The 15,190-nt window shown below is 39.8% G+C and overlaps 1 protein-coding gene across 3 annotated transcripts in view; it reads right to left on the bottom strand.

Moving 5' to 3' along the window:
* Positions 1 to 15,190, bottom strand: part of PPP4R4 (protein phosphatase 4 regulatory subunit 4) — a 117,421-nt gene that overhangs the window by 26,308 nt on the left and 75,923 nt on the right. For all 3 annotated transcript variants that reach the window (XM_074956169.1, XM_074956170.1, XM_074956171.1), the window contains 5 exons: positions 12,289 to 12,411; positions 10,996 to 11,165; positions 8,261 to 8,380; positions 3,314 to 3,391; positions 1,225 to 1,308 (listed from right to left, as the gene is read on the bottom strand). In XM_074956169.1, coding sequence (XP_074812270.1) covers positions 1,225 to 1,308; positions 3,314 to 3,391; positions 8,261 to 8,380; positions 10,996 to 11,165; positions 12,289 to 12,411 — 575 coding nt within the window. The remainder of the gene's footprint in view (positions 1 to 1,224; positions 1,309 to 3,313; positions 3,392 to 8,260; positions 8,381 to 10,995; positions 11,166 to 12,288; positions 12,412 to 15,190) is intronic.

Here is a 15,190-nt window from a genome sequence, read left to right as displayed (position 1 = left end):
CATCCCCATTTTACAGATGGGAAAACTGAGACACTTGTCCATGATCACAGAGGGAGTAAGTTACAGAGCTGGAAGTAGAACCCAGGTCTCCCAAGTACTCGTTCAGTACCCTAATCACAAGGCCATCACTCCTCCTAAAAGGATTCACTGTCTGAAGGGGCAGTTCTACATAAAGTTACGCAGATGTGCATACAAATTACTATTAGACATATGCAACTACACTTTGACTATGAAACCATAAAGATGCAATTGCACAACTTAGATGTAACTTAGCTACTATGTTTGAAAATTTGATCCCTTTTTATGCCATCATGTGCCAGCAATGTCCCTCTTCCATGTACATTGGCCAAACTGGACAGTCTCTACATAAACGAATAAATGGACACAAATCAGACGTCAAGAATTATAACATTCAAAAACCAGTCGGAGAACACTTCAATCTCTTCGGTCACTCGATTACAGACCTAAAAGTGGTAATTCTTCAACAAAAAAACTTCAAAAACAGTCTCCAACGAGAGACTGCTGAATTGGAATTAATTTGCAAACTGGATACAATTAACTTAGGCTTGAATAAAGACTGGGAGTGGATATGTCATTACACAGAGTAAAACTATTTCCCCTTATTTCCCCTCCTACTGTTCTTGTAAACTGCTGGAAATGGCCCACCTTGATTATCACTACCAAAGGTTCCCCCCGACCCCCCACTGGTAATAGCTCACCTTTCCTGATCACTCTTGTTACAGTCTGTATGGAAACACCCACTGTTTCATGTTCTCTGTGTATATAAAATCTCCCCACTATATTTTCCACTGTATGCATCCAATGAAGTGAGCTGTAGCTCACGAAAGCTTATGCTCTAATGAATTTGTTAGTCTCTAAGGTGCCACTAGTACTCCTTTTCTTTTTACGGATACAGACTAACACAGCTGCTACTCGGAAACTTTGTGGTTATTTATTCAGACAGAAGGCAAGTATAAACTGCAAATGTTTGCATTGTGCAAAAGGGCCTTACATCTATATAATTATCTCTCCCTCTTGATATGTATATAAGTAAACAAACAAATACAAATGTCAGTTTGCAGATTTGTCAGAGTCAGGATCTGGTCCCATAATCCTTCAGCAAACAGACTCTCAGTGATTTCAATGAGCATTACATATGTGAAACAACTTCAGTACTAACCTCCTTCATGTTTAGAATTAGACTACAAAACACAGGTTGCTTACTTTGCTTTCTGATCCACTGTTTTCTCCTCTGGTAGTCATAAGTTCAAGAATTTCAGGAAGGTGACTTATCAGTGCATCTAATACCTATTTAAAGAAATGTTAGATTAATCATGTTTATAAATTTACTTGGCCTGATTCTTCTCTTGCACAAGTTTGATGCTGGTATGTCCCTAGTGATTTCAGTAGTGTTACTACTCTTTTACACCAATATAAATGAAACGAGAATCAGGTCCCATTATTTGTCCTGATGATGTTACTAAGATCATACCCATACTACAATCAGATCTTTTAAACCAAAGTATTCACAATATAAAATATTAAAATGTAAATATCTTTCTGTGTACCTCTGCAGTTTCCAGACAGTTTAGTAAGAACTTCATCAGATATGAAAGCAAATAAATATATTTTGGACAATTTTTGCCAGATAAAACTTAAAACTCTTTTTTTATCCAGCTTTAGCAAAACTGCACTTGATAGTGTATTATATTTTACTCTGGAAATGCAGACTAACATGCCATTGAAAGTTTGGGGCATTTAAAACTAGACTAGAAATAACACTATTAAACATACTGTAGGGACAAATCCTAAATTGATGACAGATGGTTTTAGAGCCTCAATTTTTGAGTGCCCAATTGAGACATCTTAAAGGGACCTAATTTTCAGAAATGCTGAGAACCTGCTCTATGAAAATCAGGCCCTTTTAAGGTGTCTCAAGCTGGGCACCCAAAATCCATATTTATTTTTCAATATCTTGGCTCTATACAAAATAAAGTGGGCCAGATATTGGAATAATTCCACTGAAGTCAAATGAGTAGTCACATACTAAAGACAAGAGTTGAAATTCCTTCAGTATTTTACTGCATTGGGACTGAATTGCTTTTTTCTTATTTAATCATTTGGCCATTTCAATGGAGAACCAAAAATGTCACAACATCTTTGCAAGACGGTTAAGTATTTTACACATGGCAAAACTGAGGCAGATGAAATTTAGGTATGTAGCCCAAGGTCACACAGAAAGTCTGTGCCAGACCATGGACAAAAATCTAGGTCTCCTTTCTCTAAGTTCTGTCTCTTAATCACAACACTATTATACCTCCCCTTCAGTCAGAGAGAAAAAAAAAACTTGAAACCTCTCCATAATCTATATATACTTAAAATGAATGGATTTACATGTAATTGTATAAATTAATCAATCTTGATAAGTTACAGGGGCAGTGGAATCCAATGGGGGGGGGTCTAGCACCCCTGCAATGGATATATTATTGTGATCTATGTTTCTGACCCTGCATATCCTTCTTAAGCAAGTTGTTTTGTTGTTCTGCTCAAGCCAGGCAGGGCTCCAGGGCTGCTGAGGGCAGAGGCAAGAGTGAAACCCAGAGGGGCTCGAGCGGTTGCTGCAGTGCCAAGGATCGGTCTGGGGTGCAGGTAGGAAACCAGGTGATTAGGCTGGGATCAGCCACCTCTGGTGCATACCACTGGGCCCCCACTTCCCAGTCTGGAGCCAACTGCTCCACCCCAGCGAAATCCCCGTAGCTCTTCTCACTCCCCAGGGAAAGCACTCACCCCACTCCCACTCCTATCCTTGACACTCTACTTATCCCCCACTCTCAATGCAAAGCCTCCATCCTGATACCCCAACTTTGCCTCCTTCCCCATACAGAGTACCCACCTGGACTTCCTCTGACACTCTGACTTCCTCCTGCTCCTTGATTCTCCCCATTCTCCATGCTTAGTATGTTTAGATTTCTGTATGTACCTATATGTATGTATCCATTCAAAGAGAGCTTCTGCCACCTCTGATAAATTATACCATGTTCAACCAAATTTTGAATACGATAAAAACAGGGGAGGGTTATTGAATTGAAATATCCCCCTACTTTCCCCTTTTATTTTCCTACAGTCATCATCTTCAAAGGCACCAAGATAAATCTGAGTCCAAAATGATTCCTTGAATCTTTATAGAATATGTGAACCAAAAGTAAAACTAATCACTTCAAACATTCATTATATTGGTTTATTGTATTGTTGGTAAGCATTAATGTAAACTAAATTAATGTAACCAACAAATAAAAAAGAGCAAATATATTACCTCCAATGAATCATCCTGTAGTAGTGTTACCAGTTCTTTATGTATTACATACACACCAGAATCCAAAAGCTTAGCAACCTAAAAAATGACAGTAAGGCAAACAAACAAAAACACACTTTAGTTTCATGGAAATACAACAGTTAAAATAGCTGCATTTACTTTTCAGTATGGTTTGACTAGTAATATGAAAGTATGGATGCTGAACAAATCTCTAATATCCACAAACTGCACTTTAAAATTGTTGAGGTTATGTACTTTCCTGCTATTAGCATATAACATTGCTTTTATAACAGCATGCAAAATGAACACCAGAGCTGTTGCATAACTATTAAACATGCCATTGAGACTGGGTTAACAAGAGATTCCTTTTCTAATGTTTATATTCCAAAGGTGGGGTTGTTGTTTTTTGTTTTGTTTTGTTTTGATTTAAAAAGAAGACCTGCAAATACTTAGAGAAACATTCAGGGCTTTTAAAACAGCCTGCTGCATGCTCCAGTAACAGAGGTAACAGAGTCAGACAGCTGAATTGAAGAAATAAAGGTTGGTTTGGCGTCAGCTATGGGACCTAAGCCTCTGTAATCTTTGCAATTTGAGGTTCTCACTTCATAAACTCCAAGGCTGCTGGCACTTTTGATTAGAATTCACAAGTCATATTTAAAGTTCTGCAGTAAGCCTGATGTCAATGTTAAAACAATCAGTAACATATGGCAGCAAATAAGAGAAAAGTGTCAAGGAATCTGACTTCTCAGCCATGTGGGGTAAATCATAGCTTCCTTTTGAGGTAATACTTGATACTCTTTAATCATTTTCTTTGTATCACTTAGCTCCTGCTAACAATCTGTTTACCTCCAGCTAAGAGGAAGGATATAATTTCTTTTAGGAAATGGCTACAAAGCATATTAAATCAAAAATATATCCAACTAGAGATGAGCATCATAAATTACTGATATCTGTGTGACATTTGGATGACTAATTACACTGATGACATGATAATAACACATTAACATACCCTAACTGTGCACAGCATTTCCAGTGTAATCTCACGAGTCCCTTTTACAGGGATAAAATAATTTTCTTTTATTTATTCAAATATCAGTTTAAAGGTGTCTGGAGGTAGACACACTAAGTACCGGATTTTGCAGAATTATATGCTAGTTATACAATTTCCACTACTAGCTTCAATTATCTCCTTCTACGACAATGTTGTGCAGAGGTTAAAGCAGGGAACTGGGAGTCAAGATACACTGGTTTTATTTCTAATTCTACTACAAATTCACCGTAAAACCTTCAACAAACTGTTTAATCTCAGCCTCATTCTCCCCTGTCTATAAATTGGGGCTAATAAGAGTGAGCCCTGAGTTGCTCTGAGGCTTACAGTAAAGCTCTGCAATCCTTGGATGAAAGTCACCATCTGAAGAGTATGGATTATTACTAAATTGAGGAAGGGGATTTTACATTCATTTGTGCAATTCATTCCATTTAAAAATCATTAATACCTACACAACCACACCATCTAATATATTTAATAAAACAGGATAGCGCAGCTTATAGAAAACCAAGCAGTTAATTATAATATACATACTTGTTACATTTCTATAACTTTCTAACTCTGTTAATATTAACATTCAGTCAATGTTTTGCCTAGACCTGGTGTTTACAATGTCTTCCCCACACTGCCAACTAAGCCCCAAATCCTACAGTCCTAGAGAAGGATTGCAGAATCAGATCAAATGCAGCATATTCTTTTCTCACATTCTCTAAGAACATAAGAATGGCCATACTGGGTCAGACCAAAGGTCCATCCAGCTCAGTATCCTGTCTACTGACAGTGGCCAATGCCAGGTGCCCCAGAGGGAGTGAACCTAACAGGTAATGATCAAGTGATCTCTCTCCTGCCACCCATCTTCACCCTCTGACAAACAGAGGCTAGGGACACCATTCCTTACCCATCCTGGCTAATAGCCATTAATGGACTTAACCTCCATGAATTTATCCAGTTCTCTTTAAACCCTGTTATAGTCCTAGCCTTCACAACTGCCTCAGGCAAGGAGTTCCACAGGTTGACTGTGCGCTGAGTGAAGAAGAACTTCCTTTTATTTGTTTTAAACCTGCTGCCCATTAATTTCATTTGGTGGCCCTTAGTTCTTATATTATGGGAACAAGTAAATAACTTTTCCTTATTCACTTTCTCCACACCACTCATGATTTTATATACCTCTATCATATCCCCCCCTTAGTCTCCTCTTTTCCAAGCTGAAAAGACCTAGCCTCTTTAATCTCTCCTCCTATGGACCCGTTCCAAACCCCTAATCATTTTAGTTGCCCTTTTCTGAACCTTTTCTAATGCCAGTATATCTTTTTTGAGATGAGGGGACCACATCTGTATGCAGTATTCAAGATATGGGCATATCATGGATTTATATAAGGGCAATAAGATAGTATCTGTCTTATTCTCTATCCCTTTTTTAATGATTCCTAACATACCGTTTGCTTTTTTGACTGCCGCTGCACACTGTGTGGACATCTTCAGAGAACTATCCTCGACGACTCCAAGATCTTTCTCCTGATTAGTTGTAGCTAAATTAGCCCCCATCATATTGTATGTATAGTTGGGGTTATTTTTTCCAATGTGCATTACTTTACATTTATCCACATTAAATTTCATTTGCCATTTTGTTGCCCAATCACTTAGTTTTGTGAGATCTTTTTGAAGTTTTTCACAGTCTGCTTTGGTCATAGAATCATAGAATATCAGGGTTGGAAGGGACGTCAGGAGGTCATCTAGTCCAACCCCCTGCTCAAAGCAGGACCAATCCCCAATTAAATCATCCCAGCCAGGGCTCTGTCAAGCCTGACCTTAAAAACTTCTAAGGAAGGAGATTCTACCACCTGCCTAGGTAACGCATCTTGAGCAGTTTAGTATTGTCTGCAAACTTTGCCACCTCACTGTTTACCCCTTTCTCCAGATCATTTATGAATAAGTTGAATAGGACTTACCCTAGGACTGACCCTTAAAGAACACCACTAGTTACCCCTCTCCATTCTGGAAATTTACCATTTATTCCTATCCTTTGTTCCCTGTCTTTTAACCAGTTCTCAATCCATGAAAGGATCTTCCCTCTTATCCCAGGACAACTTAATTTACGAAAGAGCCGTTGATGAGGGAACTTGTCAAAGGCTTTCTGGAAATCTGAGTATACTATGTCCACTGGATCCCCCTTGTCCACATGTTTGTTGACCCCCTCAAAGAACTCGAATAGATTAGTCAGACATGATCTCCCTTTACAGAAACCATGTTAACTTTTGCGCAACAATTTATGTTCTTCTATGTGTCTAACAATTTTATTCTTTACTATTGTTTCAACTAATTTGCCCAGTACTGACGTTAAGACTTACGGTCTGTAATTGCCAGGATCACCTCTAGAGCCCTTCTTAAATATTGGCGTTACATTAGCTATTCTCCAGTCATTGGGTACAGTAGCTGATTTAAAGGACAGGTTACAAACCATAGTTAATAGCTCCGCAATTTTACATTTGAGTTCTTTCAAAACTCTTGGGTGAATGCCATCTGGTCCCGGTGACTTGTTACTGTTAAATTTCTCAATTAATTCCAAAACCTTCTCTAGTGACACTTCAATCTGTAACAATTCCTCAGATTTGTCACCTAAAAAAGACGTCTCAGGTTTGGGAATCTCCCTAACATCCTCAGCCGTGAAGACTGAAGCAAATAATTCATTTAGTTTCTCTGCGATGATTTTATCATCTTTAAGTGCTCCTTTTGTATCTCGATCGTCCAGGAGCCCCACTGGTTGTTTAGCAGGCTTCCTGCTTCTGATGTACTTAAAAAACATTTTGTTATTACCTTTTGAGTTTTTGGCTAGCAGTTCTTCAAACTCCTTTTTGGCTTTTCTTATTACATTTTTACATTTAATTTAGCAGTATTTATGCTCCTTTCTATTTACCTCACTAGGATTTGACTTCCACTTTTTAAAAGATGCCTTTTTATCTCTCACTGCTTCTTTTACATGGTTGTTAAGCCAGGGTGGCTCTTTTTTAGTTCTTTTACTGTGTTTTTTAATTTGGGGTATACATTTAAGTTGAGCCTGTATTATGGTGTCTTTGAGAAGCATCCATGCAGCTTGCAGGGATTTCACTCTAGTCACTGTACCTTTTAATTTCTGTTTAACTAACCTCCTCATTTTTGCATAGTTCCCCTTTCTGAAATTAAATGTCACAGTGTTGGGCTGTTGAGGTGTTCTTCCCACCACAGCAATGTTAAATGTTATTATATTATGGTCACTATTTCCAAGCGGTCCTGTTATAGTTACCTCTTGGACCAGATCCTGTGCTCCACTCAGGACTAGATCGAGAGTTGCCTCTCCCCTTGTGGGTTCCTGTACAAGCTGCTCTCACTCATGTCTCCCTCACATTCCATCCTTCTTGCCTTTTTTTAAATCTACTCTCGCCCCACTGGTTTGGGGTGTGGGGGGGGGCAGAATTCTTTCCCTTAATCCCAATTATTTCTCCCAAGTCCTGTCCTCCGGCCCTTTGTCTCCAAAATCTTGGACCATACTGTTTATTTACACTACTTAGATTTCCTGTCCTGGAGTTTTTCCTATCTGCTGTCCTCCTAATCCACTAAGCCAAAACTTCCCACACCAAAGTCAATGATAACTTCCTTCTAGTTAAATTTCCAGTCCCTTAAAATATATTTTAAAACGTGTGTAGTGGATATAATTCTATATAAGAAGACTTTCAATAAATTGAAGAATTTTAGCAAATTTTCCAAAGCTTTCTCACTGAGGCACTGCGTAGTTAAAATATAACAAATGTCAATTTAAGCAGACAAATATAAAAACCACATAAAATATTAAAAAGCAAAAACAAAACAAAACAAAACAAAACAAAAAAACCTGAAGTACTGATAAAGAAACTTTCTGGACTTACTTCATACAAGACAATAGCCATAGTGTATCTGACTGGCACTTCAGGGTCATGACAAAGACAGAAAAATGTAGAGTATAGTTCCAAATGGAAGTTTTTTGGATCCACAAAAGCAATCATGGCCTGTGGACAAATAAGATGGAATCTTTAATCCAAATGTACACATACAGGGCCAAAATGTTTGGGATTCCAGCTACTCGATGGACCACCTCTTCCCCTGTGTGAAACCACTGCTGCTGTAATCAGCAGGACACTTGAGCTAATACACACTGACTTAAAAATGGGGGAGCTGGTGATAGGACATTTTCTTTGACTGGTCCTCAACTCTGGAACTCTCTCCTACCCCTATGGTCTGACACAATTTGGATCGGCTAACTTCTGGACATGCTGCAAGGCTTTTTCTGAAGAGAGAGATTGAGAAACACAGAATAATTTGCACAGGAACCTATTATTTCATGATGAGTTAGCTAATGGGCAATTTATATTCTGAGAGATTGGGTCAGTTCCAGGAGGACAGGAAAAAGTCTTGGCATTGTGGATACGGATCCTTTAGTTTTACATATTTTAAATTAGTCTCTAAACAACTAAAACCTTCAACTGGAGCTTTTAAATACAAATAAATAAAATACATTTTTAGCCAGCAACAAAGCCAATTTCTGAAATTTTGGCTACCATTGTTTATGCACAAAACATGCATTTGCTCAAGTAAACCGGTAGATATCTAATTATGTATTTTGTGCGTATTTTAAGCCAACTTAAAAAAACATGGCTGATAAGGTTGCCTAAAAAGAAATTTTCCTTTAAATATAAAGGATACCTGTATACATTCAAAATAGAAGACGGATTAATCGAAACAATAGTTTTAGGCATAAAAGCCTCATTTCTATATATGTGAAAAGACCTTTTATTTAGCAAATACATAAGGGTTCATAAATTAGATGCATATCTAACTCATTCAGAGCTAAATCCTGTGCCCCTTGTATATGCTGGAGATCACTGATGACAGGAATCTCTTGGTCAAAACTCACCACTGGTTTTCTGTGATTTGGTGATGAGGATCCTTCCTCATAACTAAGGCTATGATTATGTCACGTAAGCAGAGATGGCCTTACCATAAGGCGAACTGAGGCGGCCGCCTCAGGTGCCAGACTGTGGGGGGGCGCCACTAGGACCCAGAGTGTAGAAAATTATGTCTGCTGCTGGGTGCATATGTATTCTCTCTGCTCTAGATGCACAGAGATGGTGGAGTGCTATGCTGGAGAAAGGAGGGCACAAGAGACATAACAGGCAGGCAGGAGAAAAGGTGAGAGGGAATAACAGAAAGCAGCAGGAGCTGCAGGGAGAGAGAGGAGGAGGAGCTTCTTATGTACCTCTCTAGCACCTCCAGGAGCCTGGACTGATTAACACCAGCTTCTCAGGGAGCTTCCTGTTTCCTGCTGCTTCCCTGAACCCACTTGAGGAGAACAGGCAGTCAACTGAAGTAGTAGGAGCCAGTTTGGCCCTTAAGACACTGATATCTTCCCTCACTCAGGCCCTGCTACAAGCCTGCTTATTTATCCCCTTCAATAGAGACACATCTATGCTCCACAATGACACAGGAGAGGCTGGTCGACCTTGCAACCATCTCAATAGAGCATGAGCTGGCCCAGACCGTGGACCTTCAGGAAGAAGTTCAAATCTTTGCAACCAAGAAGGCACGGAAAGCACCACTTTGATGATTCAAACAGATAAAAATGCCAGTGTTTACTATGCAGACAAGAAAAGTTACATTTGCTGTTCAGGTGTTTGAAAGTTAAGTGTTACTTAAAATTTTTGAACAATGCATTTTAAGTTGTTAGTTCTCCTTTATTGGGGTAGGTAGCAGAGCAGTACCATGAGAGGAGTAGAAGAGGAAGAAGGCAAAATTTCAAAGTTTTGGCCCAACCGAGGAGGCATGGGGGCGTCATTTGAGCCTCAGGTGCCAAAATGTTGTGGGTCTGCCCGGCACGTAAGTAAGTCACGGAATCTGTGACTTCCATTGACCTCCGTGACATTTTCAGCCCCAAGGCTGGAGCTCCCAACCAGCCTCCCACTCTCCCCTCCCCCCGTAGCTCTCAGTCCTGTCCTCAGTGGCAGGACCCTGCAGCTCCTGGCTGCAGTGGGCGGACCCTGCTGCTCCCAGCCACAGTGTGCAGTGGGGACCCCTTGGAACTCCCACTGCAGCAGGGGGTGAGGAGACCTCACGGCAGCTCAACTCCTGTGGACGGCAGAATCCCCAGGGCTGCCACTCACTGCAGGTGGCAGGGATCTCCCCAGAGCTTCCTGCCACTGTGGGCAGCAGGGCCTCCCCCCGCAGAGCTGTTCAGCTGCTGTGCGGGGGTACCCCAGAACTCCCATTCACCGCAGTGGGAGGGGACCCCAAAGCCTAGAACCGATGGGTGCTGAACTCGCCTCTCTCTCTATTTTGTCAGAGATATTTTTAGTGAAAGTCAGGCACAGGTCATGGGCTTCCATGAATTTTTGCTTATTTCCCGTGATCTGTCCATGACTTTTATGAAAAATATTTGTGACAGGAACTTAGCTTTACTCACAGCCTTCTTGGAGAATCCCTGCACTAAGTCAATTTACTTGCGCTTTGCAGAGGAGTTCGGATTTGGCTCACAATATGCTATATGGTAACAGATTTTACGTCTTACATTTATTCCTGTTTTGTGGCTAATGTGCACAATGTAAGTTTTATAAAATAGCAGTTAACTTACTGGAAAGTTGTAAGCACAGTTCTTCCTTACTGATATATACTTCTTTTCTTGCTCTAGGGTTTGAAGTTGTATCTGATTATCATTGTGTCCATTTTCCTGCTGTAAACCCAGTGTGCAAAGTTTCTTGTAAAATTCCAAAAATCTCAAGTGTTGCTCTGGAGTAAAAATTCCTTTAAAAATACAACACTAATGTTTAAGTTTCTTGTTACAGAATATCAGGGGAAAAGCTAACAATATCCAACAACTTGAGTTTGTTTCTGGAGCAATCAAATAAACCATTTTCCCTATTCATTCTCATATAATGACTCCAATAGGAACCATTTCCTTATTGCAAGTGGTAGGGAGAAATAGTGATTACAGAAAAATTAAACCTACCCATAGAAGAAAGAATCTTCACTTCTGCATTTTAGAAATATATACTTTTTAGCATATTAAGGCTTTCATTTGGGAGGATTGTGAATATATTTTAAAAGTGGTAGGGTCACGTTTATTCCCCTTTTTGCCTCCAAATGAACACCACCACCATTTTCACTGAACTCAGGCAAAGCCCTTTGCACAAATTAAGCCTTTGGGACCTTAAGGGTTTAAGTAGCATGGAGGAGTTTATCTGGGCCACCTGTAGTACAGTGAATTTCACATTACACTTAAAAGATCAATGGGCTGGATTTTGATCTCTATCCAGCCCCAACCCAGTTGATAGGTGTATAGAGACCATAAAGTTAGAGGAGAAATCCCATGATACGAGAGCAGTTTAGAGCTAACCTAAGTGGCCCTACACTGCCCTAGACTCACAGGCCTCAGTGCAGGACATATGTTGGTGGTGCAAGGGGAGCGTTTCTTCAGCTCACTGCTTTGAGGATTCTGAGCTGCAGATTCAGCCCCCACAGCAGCCAGGAATCCAAGTGGTGCAAAAGTGACATAAAGCCTCTTTTGCTCCCATTTCTTCCTGGGCTAACTCTTTGTACTGTGTCTGAGGAGACATAGCAATAAGGTGCTAGATGCTGTGCTAATATCATGCCCTATTTTCAAAGGTTTATAGTTTAACCAAAACTAACACACTCACTTCAAGATGAAACTTGCAACAAAACTAGGCATCAAAACAAAACAATGAAAGTAGAGAAAATATGAAAAAGAAAAGACAATCCAATCTCTATGTTACAGATGGTTTCAGAGGGTTTTTGTACTCCTAATTATCATCCCACTTTAGAAAATGTCCAGATAGCCAAATATTTATCATCTGTATACTTCACAATACATTGAGTCACTGAATTTATAATAATCATTAAATCATACCATATAGTCCATTACATAGTTTCCCTAAATGGAAAGACAAAGAAACAAGAATTGATTCATCCACTTTGAAGGATTTTTCACAGAATGATTTCACTAAAGGGAGCACAGTTTGACTTCTGTCATCTGAAAAACAAAATAAATGTGTAAAGTTAGTTGTTTGTGTTCAATCACTTGAAGAAGAACATATGTCCGTTTCATGATAAAAACATCAAGGACCTTTAAAGTGCAGCTGGGATTGTTAATTAAAATATGGGTGTCATCTAAACAAGTATGAGTATGAGTGAAATCTATTTATTTTAATGTAGAAGCTTTTGAGGCCTTTATGGGTCATCCCCCTTTTCTAGGGAAAGACCCTCATCTGTACAATGATGGGACAACAAAAGCTCTCCGAGCACAGGCTCTGACCTGCAGTGTGTGGGTAAGTGAAGAAGCAAACCCATCTTCTCCTTCCACCAACACACCTAGTAGCCAAGAGATAGAGGGAGAAGGTATATGGTGAGCAAAAGGACAAAGGGAGAACTTGTCAAGGTGGGACAGGGTGAGTTCTGCTACCTTGGATCTCAAGGTCAGCTAGAAATTAAGCTTTTCAACCTACTGAGCTCCCTCCTATTTAACTGCAGGGCTGTGCATAACCTCTGACCACTCTTCAACCTTTTTCCAACAGCCAAAACAGCTGTTGCAGCAATAGTAAGTAAAAAACTTCAAACAGAAGTATGAAATTGATAGTCTCAACAATTTGAAAATAAATCTACTACTGTATCCAATGGTACAAATGCTATCGGTTAAACAATCCAATTGCATTCATTGGTACTCTCCCCAAACTATCTGCGTTTTGTTATGCAGCTTTCCATATGTTTTATATGTTGATTATTTTGATAATTCACCATCAACTCCTTGTTAAGTAAATATTTGCTCCTCATTTATGTATTGTGAAGATGCAGTGAAGTCAGAAAAACAGGAGTGGGAGTGGGAGCTGTTGTGCAAAATATAGGGCTGCTAATGAAGATAAACAATTGAACAGCTCTGAAAAAAAAAAGAGTATTACTATATACAGTACTAACTGTTAAATAATGAACAGTGACTATAACAACTGCTGCATCACACAGACATATTAGGATACTTTTGCATACACTCTATGAGCCAGATTTCTGGCCCACTTTGATATTTTGTACCTCTCAGATGGTGAAAAAGCAGTGGAGATTATCTGCAACTGTAGAGCCAGTGTAGCTGGCTCCTATTGCTTTCCTTAACCCCAGCAATCCTCAGTATAGGGAACATGGCTGAAAACAGTGCACTTCAATTATCTAAGATGCTCCCATGGAGACTACGCCAATTGTTTAGATAAGCTATTACCAGCAGGAGAGTGGGGTGGGGGGAGAGAAAACCTTTTGTAGTGGTAAACACCCATTTTTTCATGCTTTGTGTGTATAAAAAGATCTTCTATACTTTCCACAGTATGCATCCGATGAAGTGAGCTGTAGCTCACGAAAGCTTATGCTCAAATAAATTGGTTAGTCTCTAAGGTGCCACAAGTACTCCTTTTCTTTTTGTGAATACAGACTAACACGGCTGTTACTCTAAATTCCCATAAGTATTATTCACCTAGCTGCTTTAATTATGTAACTGAATGTGCATTATTATGCCTTACATTTTATGTTAGGGAGTGCAATAGTTCATGTGGTTTCCAAATAAAGACTAAGATCTGTGGTTTGGCATAATAAAAGTTGTGGTTTTGTGTGAGAGGCAAAGATGGATCATAACTCATCTTTTTGTCCAACTGAAAGGCAACAACAACCCCAAAAGCTTTTGAATCCTATAAAGGAATGGTTACTTACCCTACAGTAACTGTGGCTATTTGAGATGTTGTCATCTGTGTGGACCCCATAGTAGGTGTGCATGCACTTCATGCACGTTAGATTGGAGTCTTTTGGATAGCAGTGTCTGCCAAGGGAGCTTGTGTGGCCCTGTGCCGCCTCGTGCTCCCATGCATAAAGGGCAGAGCGCCTATGACCCTCCCTCAGTTCCCTCACAATGCAAAGACTGTGGCTGTGGATGGCTCCATAAAGTAGAGACAGAGGGTGGATCATAAGATCCGCACTGCTGACATCTTGAGGAACCACAGCTGATCAAAAGGCCAGAATGTTTTAAGTGCAATAAGCAGTTAAGGGTCTTAGGTGTCGAAGCCTGCACTGAGCACAAGTTGTGTTGGGCTTCCTATAATTGAGAACCTTTTCCAAGAGGAATAAGTCTCTCAGTATCAGGAACTCCTGAACCTGTAGGAAGCAGTCTCTTTCACTAGTATTCAGCCAGTCAACAGACATGCTGTCAGATGCAGTGACTTCGGATCTGGATGCAGCATCTGGCAATAATTCTGTGATAACAGGTCTGTTTGCATTGTTGTAGCCATGCTGATCCCAAGAAAGAAGAGAAACAAGGGTAGGTCAGATAATATATTTAACTGGACCAGCTTCTGTTGGTGGTGGGACACCACCAAATATAACCTCACCTATCTTGTCTCTCTTATATCCTTGGACCAACACGCTACAACAACATATCAAACTATGGAAGATATCAATATTGCTATTTAAAATGGAATCTTCACAACATAAACAAGGGAGCCAGATTGAACAACATTTACTGCCTGAACAGAATCAAGAAACAAAACTTCATCCCAGGAAGACTCAACATCTATAACTCTCTGACCACTACTTACAACTCCAAATATGCTGAGTGGCTCTGCAGAAGAATCTCAAAAAAACCCCAAACAACAACTGAGGAATCATCTCCTGTACTTTACATATGCCAGAAGGGACCACCCCAAACAAGAAATTATCACATGTTCTCACACACCGGAATAAAAAGATGTCAGGAATCATATCTCAAGATCATGCAGGAAACCCAA

The sequence above is a fragment of the Natator depressus genome, chromosome 6 (genome assembly GCF_965152275.1).
Source record: "Natator depressus isolate rNatDep1 chromosome 6, rNatDep2.hap1, whole genome shotgun sequence".
Lineage (NCBI taxonomy): Eukaryota > Metazoa > Chordata > Testudines > Cheloniidae > Natator > Natator depressus.
The sequence above is the reverse complement of the archived record's forward strand: the minus strand, read 5'-3'. Positions and strand labels throughout refer to the sequence as shown.